General features: G+C 42.2%; 1 protein-coding gene across 10 annotated transcripts in view; it reads left to right on the top strand.

The window, feature by feature from the left end:
* Positions 1-4,833, top strand: part of LOC311426618 (zinc finger protein 532) — a 46,284-nt gene extending 41,451 nt beyond the window's left edge. For all 10 annotated transcript variants that reach the window (XM_084503091.1, XM_084503089.1, XM_084503095.1 and 7 more), the window contains 3 exons: positions 36-148; positions 1,072-1,219; positions 2,501-4,833. In XM_084503091.1, coding sequence (XP_084359217.1) covers positions 36-148; positions 1,072-1,219; positions 2,501-2,995 — 756 coding nt within the window. In that variant the 3' untranslated portion in view covers positions 2,996-4,833. The remainder of the gene's footprint in view (positions 1-35; positions 149-1,071; positions 1,220-2,500) is intronic.
* Positions 4,834-16,107: the final 11,274 nt, after the last annotated feature.

Raw genomic sequence — 16,107 nt, 5'->3', positions numbered from 1 at the left:
CTTTATTTAGTTAATGCATTTTTCTTCTTTTAAAGCAAATGAAGAAACACCCTTGTCGACAATGTGACAAATCTTTCAGTTCGTCCCATAGTTTATGTCGTCACAATCGTATCAAGCACAAAGGCATTAGGAAGGTTTATACATGCTCGTAAGTTCTATTTATTTATTAAACATACTAGAGACAGACTATAAGCCAACAAAAACATTGTTAATTGAATTTATCTTCTTAACTGTATAAAAGCAAGTGTCTTGTTCATTAAAATGAATCATTTATTTAAATACATTTTAATTGCATTATATTAAATACTATATTAAATATGTAAATATTTAAAAACAGTCCAAACTATTTGAGCTGTTCTGCCTGCATGAAACATAACAAACTACTCAGAACACATGTACGTAAAGTATGCAGCTTTTCAGGAGCTTTAGCAAGCAAGTCAGGAGTTCTACTGAGCTGAGAGTTTCCGTGGCTGATAGTTTTACAGTGGTGAATTTGGTGTTTAGTAGTCTCTGAAATATACAAACCACTCTTCTAATCTGCAAAAGTCAATATTAGTAGTATTTTTCTCATGCATAAAACAGTGTGTAATGTCAAAAAGTCCTCAGTGATATTTAAGTGGCTGGAGAGAGAACACATAATGTAATAAAAAGATCCATGTCAATCAGATAAAACATATAATAAGAAACTTTCTGCTCTATCTTTATGTGTATGTATACATATATTTGTATTTGCATACTGTGGAGCTAAATTCGATGTTATGATAAGGATGATATGCTCACAAGTTTTATTCTGACCCATGCTTCCTACCATTTTGGATATTATCTTCAGAGAACTTCTTTCTCATTTTCTGTGAATACAAGTTGCTCAAACATTTGTAGTTTTATTTTGTAGTTGTTCTCCTTTTCTTATAATACTTACCCATATGATTGATTGGAAAAGTATTGTCACTGTAATAGATTGTCCTGTTGTCTGGATTTATTTACTAGTTCTGTTCTCATTCTTCAGAATATTACATCTTCTTTTTAAACATGATATTTGAATCTCTGCATGTCTGCTTTGTGTTTGTATAGACACTGCCCAGATTCAAGGCGTACTTTTACCAAGCGGTTGATGTTGGAAAAACATATTCAGTTGATGCATGGCATTAAAGACCCTGATGTAAAAGAAATGACTGAATCGACCAATATGGAAGAAAGGGAAGTAAAAGAAGATACAAAGGTAATTTCTTGGATTTCACTGAAAGTGAGATTTTTTTGTGAGTATACATTCAGGATCTTTAAATAGATGCAGATATTTTGATCCCATAAGATTTTGATCTGTGAAGTAGAGCCCCCAAAATGTCTCAACAGTTACTGCAACAAATTCTATCCTGCTTGTTTTGTAACATGTTTTTTGAAAGACTTTCAGTCTAATTTAATCACTAAATCATAGAGAATGTAACTCTACTTTTGGTGGTTTGTTTCATGAGCACCTTTCAAAACTTCTGCAACTAAGTCCTCTCATAGCTGTAGAAAAGCTAAAGGTTGCATAGAAGCATTATGAGCTTATTCCAGGTATCCAGCCTTGAGCTTATTTGACATAAATTTTAGAGTGAAACTGCTTTCAGTCTGATGATGAGCGTTAGGAGGAAAGCAAAAATAAGAAGACAGCGCTGTCAAAAGACTTGTTACGTGCAGAGTTTAACAGCTTTATATATATATATTTTTTTTAAGTGTTAGGGGCGCTGTATGATGAAGAATTTCACATGTGATAGCACAACCAGAGCTGATAGTAGATACACAAACATACATGTTTTTTTAAATTTATTCTTGTCTTTTACATGACTCTTTTTCAGCCCAACATACTGCCTTTTTATTTAAGTGTTAAAAATGTGGCAGCTATATACATTGTCTTCTGAAATATCATGGAGTGTATCCAAGCTACGTAGGATGTAGAGGATTGTAAAGAAATATTCATGTCAGAAAAGTAACAACAAGAATTAAAAAAAAAAAAAAAAAAAAGATATGTTTAAATAGTTTTAAAAAAAACAAAACCTTGCAATATTAGTTCATCCTTTGCCATTGTGTTCTTTTGGCTACTAACAGCCAGTAGATAATCCATCCTGTCAAATTTCAGTTATGAAATATTAAGTGCAATTAAAATACAGTTTCAGAAGGTGGTGCTAAAAAGTTCTTAGACTGATACTCCATGCACAACTGTAGTCACATTGATGTGTACTTGGATGCAGTTACACTGGCAAGTATTTAATCATGTTAACACAGTGCATTAGATACTGTTGCTTTATCAGAGCTGACAAAATCTACGTGAAATTTATAGTAAAGAAAACCCTTACTTTTCTAACATGTGCAACATATATTTGCACGTATTATTTCAAATACCGTATTTTTCAAAGTTGTACAGGAATCTACCACTGGAAAGTTTTTGCAGTTTGCAGTCACAGTCATGGAAGTCACTGCATATTTATGCTTACACAAAATGCTCTTTATGGCTTTTTTTTAGGTTCCTAGTCCAAAGCGTAAATTGGAAGAACCTATACTGGAATTCAGGCCTCCACGAGGTGCAATCACGCAACCACTGAAGAAGCTAAAAATAAATGTTTTTAAGGTTCACAAGTGTGCTGTCTGTGGCTTTACAACAGAAAATCTTCTCCAGTTTCATGAACATATTCCTCAGCATAAATCTGATGGCTCTTCATACCAATGCAGGGAATGCGGACTCTGCTACACATCTCACGTGTCTCTCTCCAGACATCTCTTCATTGTACATAAGCTGAAGGAGCCTCAGCCAGTGTCAAAACAAAATGGGTCTGGGGAAGATAATCAGCAAGAAAACAAGCCCAATCATGAGGACGAGTCATCTGACAATACGGTATCAGACAGAAGATGCAAAGTGTGTGCAAAGACTTTTGAAACTGAAGCGGCCTTAAATACTCACATGAGAACACATGGCATGGCCTTCATTAAGTCAAAAAGAATGAGTTCAGCAGAAAAATGATCAGATTATTTGGGACACAGAAATTTCTCTCCACATTGGAATACTAATGACATTTTTGTTACAGAAAGTTCAAGGTATAATAGTGTTAACAGTACTGTTCAGGCTGTTGCAATATATTCTGCATAAAAATGTCCCCTTCACCTCATTGTCTATACCCTCAAAACCATTGAAGCAGTATTTGAGTTGAAAAGAGTTTGTATATATTTAAACTAATAACTTTTATACTCTTTGTTACGTGTTTGTATTGGTATCTAGTGGAAAATTGTTTTTTGTTTTGTTTCTGTTTTTTGTAGTAAGTTTCTCTAAAACAGAGTTCTTAATGCTGGGGCAGTTTCTCGGGTTTCTTAAATGAATGCTTCTGAAAGAAAGTTTAGCTAATGGGAGTGCATCAGAAGGCAGTGCTTGGAGGGGAAAAAATGAAGAAAGAAAACAAGCCAAGGAGAGATTTTAAATTCTACAGGACTAGTGTTTCTAAATGAGTAAGGAAGCTTTTAAACCTTCTCTCTACAAAGGAAAGAAAAAAAGAAAAAAAAAAAAAGAAAAAAAAAAAGAAAAAAGAAAAAGAAAAAAAATTATCACTGCGTGTGTAAAGTGCAGTGCTGGTTTTAGGTGTCAACACCAAAACAGGTGCAGACCCCCTAGAATGATAAAGTACTTCTGAAAAGTATAATTGCACAACTATATATGTATCATGAAGTAATTTTTAGACCATCAGGTGCTTGTGATCAAAGCTAAAATAGTTATAAAAGGGCTGGGCTGCTCTGGATTAAATAAATAAGGTGTAATTAGAGGAATAGGTTTATAATTATGATGTTTTTTGTCATGTAATTTATTAAACATATAGAAGCGAGTACACAGCATTATGTATTTTCCTTAATTTCTGGTTATCAAAATAAAATAGTTAACCCTTGCTGCAGGGGTTGGTGTTTCCCAGCTCTGTATGCTAATGCCAAATGTTCTGGTGCTCAGTGTTACATACAGCCACAACTGTCAAGAAGCTAACACACCAGCCTATGTAAGTATTACTGGGGCTTTCAACTTTAGCACAGATCTTACGATGCTAGTTCAGCCATTTCAAAAGTGTATCTAATATCACTAGTTATGCTTTCACAAAGTACAAAGAGGTACCATACTGTCCCTTTCATATATTGGTCTCTGTGAGAGTTATATTTTTGGTTTGTTTTTGCATTTTATACCTTGTATGTATCCCTATAAAATTTTTTGTACTTTTTTTTAAAACAAATCATGTATATATAGATAGCTGCATGATATATGGTAGTAATTGTTTGGTTCCTTAAAAGTCTTGCTGCTGTCAGATGTTACTATACACTATGTCCATTACAACTGTATTAAACACATTTCATATGTAAATAAATGTGGAGCATTTTGCCCCTAAAGATTTGTGAGATTCTGTTATTTATCATTAAATTTTAACAATTTTAACAATTTTAAAGATTGAAGTGTTTGAAAAAATACGGATCCTTCTCAGCCACCTCTGTAAACCTTCTTAATCATTCTGGAAATTGTGTATCAGATACGTTAATTCTGCTTTGTCTCTTCATCCTCATTCTTAAATTGATTCATTGGTAAATGCTTATCCCATTTATATGACTCACCCATTGAGTGGTTATGAGGCACTCCATCCTAAAACAGCTGGCAATGCAGGATCTTAGTGTGTAATGTACACTGGCCATCACTGCCCTTCTCATTAAGTGTATACCTCTTTAATACTTGTTTGTTGATGTGCACTGTCAACTGTACAACAAATGAGTTATCACTATGCAGAATGGTGTTTTGTACACAGTGAACAGATAATAAAAGTTAAATTTTCACAGCCATTATTAATACTTCTGTTTGTTTTACCACATCATAGTGCTGCACCTCCACGGGATGCTGTGAACCAATAACTTATGTCATTGTCACTGTGAGAAGCAAAAGTCACTGACAAGCCAGTAGTGCTCGAGCCATCTGAAAGTTGTTGGGGACTATGTGAAACCATTCAGTGGTCACAGGCCTCTTCCTGGGTCAGACGTGTGGTGTAAGGTCCCACGCTGCCTGCTCCTTGTAATTGGCACCAAATGGGCACGTGGGATTTCTTTTTGCCTGGGCAGTTGAGTGGAGTTCAGCTTCTTGGCAGTGGGCTCTGTTCAATCCTTTCTAAGTGGAAGAAGGATTTAACTCTAAGTAATCTTGTGAAAGGTTCAATGGAAGGTAGGTTTTGAACTGCTTGATAATCTCTAGGCATGTTTCTTCTGTGTCAGAGTTTTTACCCACTTGGGTACACCGGGAAAGTACAGCTTTTTCCTCCAGGCCAGCAGTCCACTCTTCTAACTGTCTCCTTTTGACAGACAGAAATCCTCTCAGCTAGATAAGGGGATAGGAGTTCCTTAGAGAAATGTTGCTTCTTTAAACAAACAGTAAAAAAGACCTAAATAATAATAATGATTTAAAAATAAAGGAAATAAAAGGTTTAGCAGGACAACTAATTTCATGATGTTGATCACCTGTATTTCTTACCTAGTCCCACAGAGTCTGGGAATTTTCAGTCTCTATCTTCTGAGTAATTCAAGATTCATCAAGATTCATAGGTATTAGTAATTAAAAAGGCCTGTTAGGTACTTCTCTCTCTTTCCAGGGTAGATGGAAATCCAATCCCATTTCCAACACTTCTCAAGACAGTTTCTGTCTGTTCCTGTTGTGACTCTACTGCTTGGAAGTTGATCTTGTCCAAGGGAAGATTTCCTGGTAAAGACCAACCTGTTTCGTATTTAGCTTGATCTTGGGCAAAGCAAATTTTCATGTTTTATTTGGCCTGACCCTTTTCAAAAGTTATGGCTCCTCTGCTGTTGAAACCACACAATACAAGATTGTCACGGTCCTGTGCATGCTGGTCTCATCTTTGCTCCAGCCCTCAGGAGTCACGCTTGCTTACAGAGGGAAAAGCAAAAGCAAGTAGTGCCCAAATAGTGTCCAAAATGCAGGCACATTGGAAGCAAAGTGGCTTATTAATGAAATATGTTTTTACTGAGTTGGAGTGTGGCTGGTCCCCTGTCCCCTACCAGCAGCTGCTTGGGTGAAGGCTTCACTCTCTCTGCTGGATGAGAGGCTGAGCAGAGCCCTGCTGCAGAGCAGGGGACAGTGCCACCATCCTTGCTGTGGTGTGTGGCTTTCAAACAGAAAGCATTTTAAGGGACAATGGCGCTATGTAGCCAGCAAGGACAGCACAAGGAAGAAAATGCATAAGAGAAGGTGTCCGCATTTCCATGCCAAGGAACCAGTAGCAATCAGCTAGGTGCAGCCACAGCACTCTGGGAACCTGGGGAGAGCTGCTGGAGGGCTATGGTAAGGGAAGGGGGTGAAAAGAAAGGAAATGACTTTGTGCCCTCTTCCCCTCTTCTGTACTCTCTGTTTGGTTGTCCAGTTGGTACTTTGAAAAGCATGGACTAGCCTCCAAGGCTTCTGCTGGCGTGCAAACCGAGCAATGACATGCACTGGGGGTTCAAATTGAAGTCACTTGGCCTGGTGTATGTGTGTTGTGAGTTTATGGTGCTTCCCTCAAGACAAGGAAGCAAATCCCAAGTTACAACTTCTCCATAGAGAAAACATGGGAACGCCAGGATGGACAGGAGTGGCAAGACGTCTTTCAGAGCACGCAGGGGGGCCCCGCCGAGGGCAACTTGTTGCAGCCAGTCCCCTGGGGTGGTCAAGCAGCCCTCAGGCCTGCGGCCCTGCAGTGAGCCTCGGGTGCAGAAGCCAGGCCCCAGCAGAATGCAAACGGAGCCCCAGAGCCCTGCCAGGTCTTCCTAGGGAAGATGATTTCATGAGACCAGGCAGTGAACAATACTTCCTAGAGCAACGTGAGGCATAAATGGAATGGTAAAAAAACTCATTTTGCATGGCTAGGAGAATAATTTACTCTTGTAAACTATACAGAAGATATTTAAACATATTTTTACTTGAGTTCTGACATCTGAATTGTTTGTTTTTAATTAATGTTGTGACACTGACAGTCAATTATAATGATGACATTAGTACACCTCTTTGCTACATCTGCTTCCCTCTGAGGACTTAACAGTAATGAATAAAACCTCCTAGAGCCTCTCTGTGAGGTAGGAAAGGGATCATTTAGCTTCCAGTGTTTTGCAGCCACTCTTTTGGTTGAACACAAAGGTACTTAGCATTGTGCATCAACTCTCCAAGCAAATTAGAATGGAAATACTAATTAAGGCTTCAGGGAGCATTTAGGCAGGCAGAACAAAGGGTTAGTGTCAGGTCGGGGGTTAGCATTTGGCTGATTCACTCAATTCATCTAGTAAAAAGGCAGGAATTTCCTATTTCAGCAGGGGCAGTGCCTGTCCAGGGGTGGGTAGGGTAGTGGGGTGTGTGTGGGGCTGTATCCTCCCACTTGCTATGTGCATTCCCAGTCAATCCCTTCTGCTCTTCAGCAAGGTAGGAATTTCACTAGGACCTCTTCCTACGTATCCACCACCAACTGGAGCTGTGGCCCAGCAGTGTGCGCCTGTTCCACCTCTTCCATTCAGGTTCAGAGCAGGGCAGCAGCCACATGCCCACCGCCCAGCCTTGGCAGAGGCGCGCAGGCACGGCCGGCACTGGTGCCTCCAGTCCCAGCGGTGGGCCACTGCAGGCCGTCCCTTGGGCAGGTCTGTCCTACGCCACTGGCCGTGGAGTGCCAAAGAAGGTGATGTCCTGGCTCAGCGCTCTCTGTGTGATGAACGGCCAAACACACTGGCAAACAATCGGAGCAAGGACTGGAGAAGCTGGTGTGTTTTGGGCTAGGGAAAGTCTCATTACAGTGTTGGTGCAAGTGCTCCTGATTCCTATGATGAACTTGTTACAGCATTGGTGGTATTTAGTAGGAAAAACACGTATTTCCCTCAAGGGTAAGATAGAAACGATGAAGTTCAGCTTATCACACTGCACCACTCAAAAGGCAGCAAAGCTTCTGGGCTGCCTCTGCCAAGGCTGGGAAGTCCCCATCCTGTCCAGCCACTGGCTTCTTCTGCCTCCTGAACATTTATCTCAGCCCCCAAAATTTTCCAACCGAGGCTCAGAGTCAGTAGTAGAGACTCCAAGGGAGCATGACAGAGTTCATGAAAGATGTTAAGAGAATTGTTTTTATGCTAACATTAGCAACTGTGTTGGTTAAGAAAAATCAGCACAAATATGTTGTTGTTGTCAAGCTATTTTGGGAGCTCTGGATCTCTGGTCCATTCACCAGTTCCTTCATTTTCCCTCAGACTGTAACATCATGCAGCACAGCATGCTAAAGAAAAAAAAACAAAACAAAACAAAACAAAACAAAACAAAAGCCTCCACCCTAAAACACTGTGAGCATTACATTTTGAATCACAAGAAATGTGATGCTGTTGTCATTGTCCATTTCAATAAAGAAATCGCAGGATCCATGGCAAAAGTGAGAGCCAGGGGCTGCACGTGGACACAGGGCAGGGCCCAGGTGCTGCCATGCCCCAGGGCTGCCCTGTCCAAGCGGGCTCTGCTGAGCAGTGGTCAAACTCATTCTCCACCTCACACCCCTTTGGCCCACCAAACCATGCTTTAGTGGTCAAAAGCAAAGCTTTCAAAAGTGAAACTCTCCCCCGCTCTTGCAGTTCATAGTACGTACACACTTTGATGCCTGGTTTGCAGGTTTGAATGGGCACGAGGCTTTCCCAGGGCCGTGGGTGTGTGGGCAGTGCCCAGCAGGTCTTCGGGCAACAGCACAGAAGCAGGCCAGCAAGGATCTAGTACACATTAAGCGAAAAGAAAGATCAGGGGAAGTTTTGAATGCAAACAGCTTCATGGAGACGCTCATCCAGTTACCAGTGGGAAAGTGATAGAAAATGACAGCATGTGAGTTTACAATAGCACAGCGTGGAGCTGGCCCTTCGCATTGTGCATGGGGCCACACTGAGACATCAAAATGTTCAATTTTCCAGCAACAAAATGCCCTTGAGAAAGGCTGTGAGAAAGGCAGGACAGAACAATGGGCAATGGGAAGTGGGACACTGGGTCAGCCAGAGCCACCGCATCCAGGGCAATCAGCCCCCACTGGAAGCAACACCCCGTGCTGGATAACAGCCACGGTGGGCCCCGTGCTTCAGGGCACCATGGGCACTGCGGGAGTGCAAATGGTGTGAGGAGGCGATGAAGCCTCCAGCTGGTGATGGCTTCTCTGCCCAGCCACCCTTCTCGCGTGCAGCACCGCGTATGGGCTGAGACCGACAGAGGCAGCGCAGTGAGAAAGAGCGGGCTGAAAGCACAGCTCAGTGCGCGGTGCAGAGGACACCTCAGGATGCGACAAGGGGAACCATGGCCCGCAAAAAGCAGAACAGCCAAAACTAATAAAAGCTGTAATTCTAACTCTGTTAAACAGTAAAAGTGTGGAACTCAATGCTACAGGGAAAAAAAAAAAAAAAAAAAGAAAGAAAAAAAAAGTTTAGCAAGGTTCAAAAATGTATTTATATGAAATACAAACATTTTGGAAGGAATCCTCAATCTCTTATTCTGATATAATTATGCCTTTCCAAGAAACCAGATTACTGCATGTCTGCCCTGTAGGTTTTCTTCATTCACATTGCAAGAACATGGACTAACACAACCTGGAGACAGATGGGGTGGGGTCTGGTAGCAGTTTCTACACTAGGGGTAACTGATCTACTAATTTAATCCAGCTGATCTAAGCCTTTGAAGCCTTTGATTTCCATGCAGGTGGAAACCTGCTTTTCAGCTGCACACATACAGAGTCACAAAGTTTAATTTTTCTGCTGGGCCTCAAACAAGGTTTGGCTGGACTGTTGGCACTGCTTAGTTGCTCAACTGAAACAAGATTTGACTTAGTCATAAAAACACAAGAAGAGAACAAAGCTCTTCAGTGTTAAGGCACGCCTGCTTACATCCAAAGTATCACACAGCAATGACACTTCTATCCATGCAGGTTAGTTGTGAATTAGTCCCCAGAGGCATCTGGGTTGAAGGCTGTCCTGTTCATAAACAGTCTGAAAAAGGGAGCAATAGCAAAGTCACAAGATTGCTAATGAGACAAAGTTACGTAGGATCTTATAAATGAAGAATGATTGCAAAGCAAAGCATTGCATAAGAATATCACAGTAATGAAAAAGGTGAAAAAGTGGCAGTGGAGAGTCAGTGTGGAAAAAAAAAAGTGACATGATTCAGAAGTGAACAAACAGGACCAACTTTATGTACCAAGTGACAGATCCTGAACCAGCAGTTGCTAATCAGGAGAGAAGACTTGGAGCAGGGACTAATAATGCTATGAGGTTGTCCTCCTGGCACTCAGTAACGATTAAGAAAGCAAACAGGTTAGTAGCACAGGAATACAGACATAATTATAAAACATAGTTGTGCCATTGAATAAATCCATGAACACCTGTCCAGGGAATTCAAGCCTTATACAGCTTAAATTCCCCAGCAGCACTCAAAAGACAGAGCAGACCCATGCAGCACAGGGAAGGGTTGGAAGAGGCGATGGACACAAGATGGACTTCTGTACAGGGGACATCACAATGGGGTAAGGGATGGGCAAAGCAGGTGTGACAGAGGTTACCAAAGCCACAGTGATAATGAACAGGGAATGACATCTCCCTTCATAAGATGCAGTGGCATCTAAACGAGGCGTGGAGTTCCTACAGGAGTGCTACATCCTGTGCATAGTGAAGCTGGGAAACTGCAACAGGATGTTGCAGATCTTGACAGTTCATATGCACCAAAAAGTAATTAGACAAATTTCTGGAAGAAAGACCCAATCAGTGATCTTCAAATGCAAAGAGAGCTTCTCTGACTTGGGCAGCACCTGTCCTTAGAGCCTCCTCCAGGCAGACGGTGGTCTAGGCTTTGTCAGAGACAAGGCTGGAGCTGGACAAACCTCCGCTCTGATCTGGGCAGGTTGGCTTTAGACTCCTTCCGATCCTAGCTGTAGTTTTCTCTTGGAGGCTGTGATGCTGTCACGACCTCCTCCTGCTGTGCTGCCAGGCTTGGCTGCTTCCTGCCTCTGGGGGATATTTGCAGACGCAGAACTCAAGCTGCCGAAGGCCCAGATGCTCTCAGTTCTTAACCGCTGCTTATCCACAGGGAATCCAGCATGCCAGGCCTATTTAGTTTTTAAAGGATTTTTATATAACTCTGACCTTTTCATTCTGTTAATATTACCTTTCTCAGTGCGCCTGGCATGCACGCACAGCTGCCAGGCTAATAATGGGACACAGAAAAGCCTATTTTATTTTAAAACCTTTCTCAAATATTAGGGCAGTTCAGGAGCAAACTCCTCATATTTGAATTTCAGATTATCACCAAAAGGTTACCCGTCCAGGCTCCCAGAAGGGCAAAGACTGAGTAATGGAGTGAAAAGAGAAACGAGGCCAGAAGGCGGCAAACAGCAAGCGGGCAGCACCCGACCCGCAGTGGGGCGCTGCAGCTGGGGCTGGGCACGGGTGCACGTGAAGCCATGCGTCTCCGTCCTCTGAAAGGGTTGCATTTCCACAACGGTTTGGTTTCCACAACAGCGGCCACACAAAAGCTGTTTCATCAGTATTAATTTTTGAGCTTTGCAGGCCACCAGCAGGCAGGGAGACGTGCGGAGGATGCTGGGCACAGTGAGCACACCCACAGCGGCGCAGGGAGCTCTGCAGCAGGGTGAAGGCGCTGCCTGTGCGAAGCACCGCACTTGCCTCTGCTGCGACAGGGCACGTGAAAGGCCCAGGGAGAGCAGGGTGCTGGAAATGACTTGGATTCCTCTGGAAGATGAACTGGAGGCACTACTGTTGTCTTTTCTGACACCCTGGTTCCTTCGCTGAAGGGAAAAAATGTATTTGGAACAGTAAAGTGACTATTAGCAAAATAATCTGAATGTTGTCTCCCTCACAGATGTGTCCTGTAATGTGATTTGACAGAAGCCTTTATCCAGTTTGTTTATTTTATATTCTCAAATTCTGCCGTTTTGTATCCACAGATTCTAATGTGATAGTGGTGATATGAACGCGCTGCATTGTAAGCAGTGCCCCGAGTGTGCCTGCTAATGCCACCACAGCACTGTGAGCCAGATTGATATTTGAGGTCAAGGACAACGATATTTCCTACTTTAAGTGACTGTCACTTTCCCAGTTAAAATGCAGAGCAGTTCTTGATGGAATCAGACTGCAACTGGAGGAGCTGCTTGCCCAAAATACCACTTGACCATTACATTTACATACTGTTGCTGTTAGCAAAACGAGCAGGGCCCTTTATGTGCAGAGAAATGTCTCTTCATCAGGCAGCTCCAGCACTAGATGGTTTACCTCACCGAGATGTTTCCCACACATGCTGTGCTCCAGTCATGTAATGTCAAGTGCTTTCTAAATGCTCATAAAAGTCAAGGCAAAATCAAATATCAGGCTCTGTGGCCGGAGGCCAAATTCATCTCCAGTGAAGTCAGTTACCATGGATCAGATCAGTTTATGTGCTGCTATGACTGAGGCCTCCAGGAGCCATCACACGTATAATTTCTTTTCTGTTTTCTTGGACAGTGCTTTAGCCTCTGTCCTTCAGCACAGGTTAAGCAAATAGCAAAGTAAATGGGTATCATTATCAGCCTGAAACACTGCTGATCTTCCCAACTGTTTTACAACAGTTACAGAAGGGAGAAGAGATCATGGAAGAGGCACTGATAGTTCAAGACGTGGTGACAAGAAATTAAGAGCTGCAAATGAGATTCGCCAAAGAAGTCAAAACCATTTAGGAATGAAAATGCACTGTGACGGCCCAGAAGTGCCACGAACTTTGCTCCACACAAACGCTGCCGTCAGCCTCCCAGCTCTGCAGCAGCCCCCAGCTGCGGCTCACAGCGCACCAGAGCCGCATCTCCCCGGCAGCAGAGGGGCTTTGAGGTGCCCCCACGCCTCCAGCTGCCCTCAGCCCTGCACCCAGCTGCCCGGGGCCTGGGCAGCGGCTGCAAGCGCCTGCACCGGCCACTCTCATCACATCCCTGACACGCAGGGACGTCAGAGCATCAGTGCCTGGGCACACGGCACCCCAAAAACATCAATCCTTACTGCTACTGCTTTATTGCTAATGCTTTCTTTTTTGTGAGAAAAAGAAACAAAAAATCCCATAAGCCAGCTCAGCACCCTCCCCTTCCCCAGCAGTAAAATGAAACCTAACACGTTGCACACATCTCAGGCTCACCAGGAGATTGCTGCTGGAAAATGGAAAAGGATGAAATACCTCATTTTGTTGTTGTTGTTGTTGTTTTTTGTTTGTTTGTTTGTTTTGTTTTTGTTTTGTTGTGTTTTGTTTTGGAACTTTGTTACTGCCCCCTTATTTACTCTTGGGTAGTTTTAACAATTAATAACTCTTTTCACATGAAAAATTCTAAACAATTTTTTCAAGTTATTCCTGATTTTTGTCTAGTTCTTGGAGGAAGGGGAAGGAAAAGAGGGTATTATTATCTGCTAAATTCAATCAAATGTTCAGATAGTTCGATTCCTCGCTATTCTCTGCCTCCCCCCCACCCAGCAAAAACAAAACAATCTGAAACACATCCACACAGCTGTAACCACGTTAGCTATCCAGATAATGGGTTGCAGAGCAGAATGAAAATGTTGACTTATACATTTAGAAATACAACCTTGCAAAGTGACGTTTTGCTTGAAAACTGTGCTTATCAGTAGATCCTTGACAACTATCGAGACAGATAGCAAGATTCATGAGAGAAGGTACACAAGCCAGATGCCGTATGTGCTCTGAAGCAGGCAGGCTCCAAAGCAAGGTGCACACAAGAATCCATTGGGGTTCAGGGGAGAACAGAGGAGAGGAGAACAGAGGAGAGGAGAACAGAGGAGAACAGAGGAGAGGAGAGGAGTTCTCAAAGACTATTTAAAAAGGAATTGTTGCTGAGATATTTTAAATTTAAAAAAAAAAAAAAAAAGTTGCTGTCCACCTAGCATTTATTCTAAAAGCAAAGAAAGGAATTTTATTGAGATAAAGGGCGGATAAATTTAAATGCAATACAAAACCAAAATAAGACTCTATGGCAAAATAAGAATGCCCCTCGGAGGCATGCACTGAAAATAATAGATAATCAGGACCTACACCAAGCCCCAGGGAAATGTCTATACTTAGATTTTCAGCCACTGAAAGAAAACCCTCTCAGAAGAGTGAGACTTAATCCGGAAAGGCCCATTAATAACCGAAACATGAAGGTCTACATTTCCAACAATGACAGGTCATTTTGCACGTCTTGCCTGTCGGGTGTCCAATTTTAAGGAACTTTAATGGGATTTCAAAGGAAAGACATGCAGCATTTCCTGAGACTACTTGATGTGGCATCTGAAATGACTTCAAAATCACCTCTGAAAGTAAAGATGTATACGTGGAGTCATATTATACCGTACCATTTCTCATATACAGAAAAACAGCCCTTCAGCGTGTCCATGGATATTGTGCATGTGAAAATGAATGAAAGATAACAAAGCCAATAAACCACACGCCAGCAGCAATGGGTACCGAAGGCTCCTGGATGCTGACGCAGGGGAGCAGGTAGCATCCCTGTCTTTGTCAGAAATGTGTTTTTATGCAGATGGAGGCACCTGAGGCACGCTTACATTCCAGCAACCTGTCCAGCCCATCCCCTGTCATCACCTCGGCTTTGTGCCTCAGAGAATGGTACAGTGACCAGTGACTGATTGTACTGAGAAGCTGAAGAGAAGTACACACTGGGGCTGATGTGGAATCCTCCAGGGCTTGGCTCAAGTATGTAAAGTTGGATGAAAAGATCTGAACACAGAGACACCTGGTCTTGTGTAGCTCCTCTGACAGCAAACCAAAGGTAATGGGTAAAAGTAATCATGGTCCTGCTTATGGACATAGCAAAAGAAAATCAAACTGAGGCTGGCCAAGCAGGTGATGAACAGTATTGTCTGCAGCATAAACACAAGCTAGTGTTACTTCCAAAGCACAGGTTCAAGGGAGATTTGTTTAGTGCATACACAAGCTGCTTGTTGACGTTCACAGTTCAATCCCTTCCTTCTGAAATACAGCCTTTCTCTGGTATGCATCTTTTCCCTTTCAGAGTTGTTCCTGGGCAGATATAGCGGAAGCTTCTTTCATAGCAAAGGTGGCTTTCCACTTAATTGCACTGCGATGCTGCTACTGCTCTGGGCAACTTAGTGCTCCAAGGATGAGGAGCCAGAGAGGAGCCAGAAGAGAGTGTGAACCAGAAGAGATTGGTGTGAGTGGCATCCCGTTGCTTTTGGACAGCTCTGCGTGCATTACTGGCTGCTCTAATAGCCTGTTGAGTGAGAGGAACAGAAAGGAGGCAAGTCCAAATGTATGCTGAAAAAAAAAAACAACAAAAAAAGAGCTCACTCAGGAAGTCAGTTATTGCTTTTTTGTGTGTGTGCTTTACCCTGAGTGGCTGCAAATGGACTTCTGCAGCTTTCTCTATTAACCTACATTTTTCAGCTCAGGTGCAAGGTGCTAGTTATTTGCCCATGAACAATCTCTTTGAAAACAAAGAGCTGTAACTCAAATATTATACATATATATATATAGGTAGCACTAATGCCTGGATGTTTGAAAAGGTCTGGCAAAACAGACAGAATGTCAAGAGCTACATTTTTCTGTGGACTAAAAAAATTAGCATAATTTTCTAGCCACTGAGCTTCAGAAGATCTGCTGTACAAATATTGAAGTCAAACATCTGGAGAATGGAAAGATTCAAAAACACGTGTAACCTTTGATAATCAAAACCATTCAGACAGTAAAATAACAAAGCCACCAGCAGAAGTGTGGGTGAATCCTAGCATCTGTGGAAAAGTGTGATCCTGAGATGGTTCCCTTGACTCATTGAGAACAATGGGTGCCCAAAAGTGTCTTCTGAGCTTTGGAAGGCTAAGCAACGGCAAGTTGTTTCCCAAAGGTACTGTCAAATGTACTCTGGTCTCAGAATTAAGTGTAGATTTGTGCTTTAGAGAAAAGAATGTAGCATCTTCTGTGACAAACAAAAAACAGACAAACAAACAACAACAACTAAGGGGCTTCAGTCCTCCTGGGTCACTCAAAGGTGCATTTTCTTTTCTTAATTCTCCAGAGACTAGCTC

This window comes from Aythya ferina (genome assembly GCF_964211825.1).
Source record: "Aythya ferina genome assembly, chromosome: Z".
Taxonomy (NCBI): domain Eukaryota; kingdom Metazoa; phylum Chordata; class Aves; order Anseriformes; family Anatidae; genus Aythya; species Aythya ferina.
Note: the sequence above shows the minus strand (reverse complement) of the source record. Positions and strands in the feature narration are given on the sequence as shown.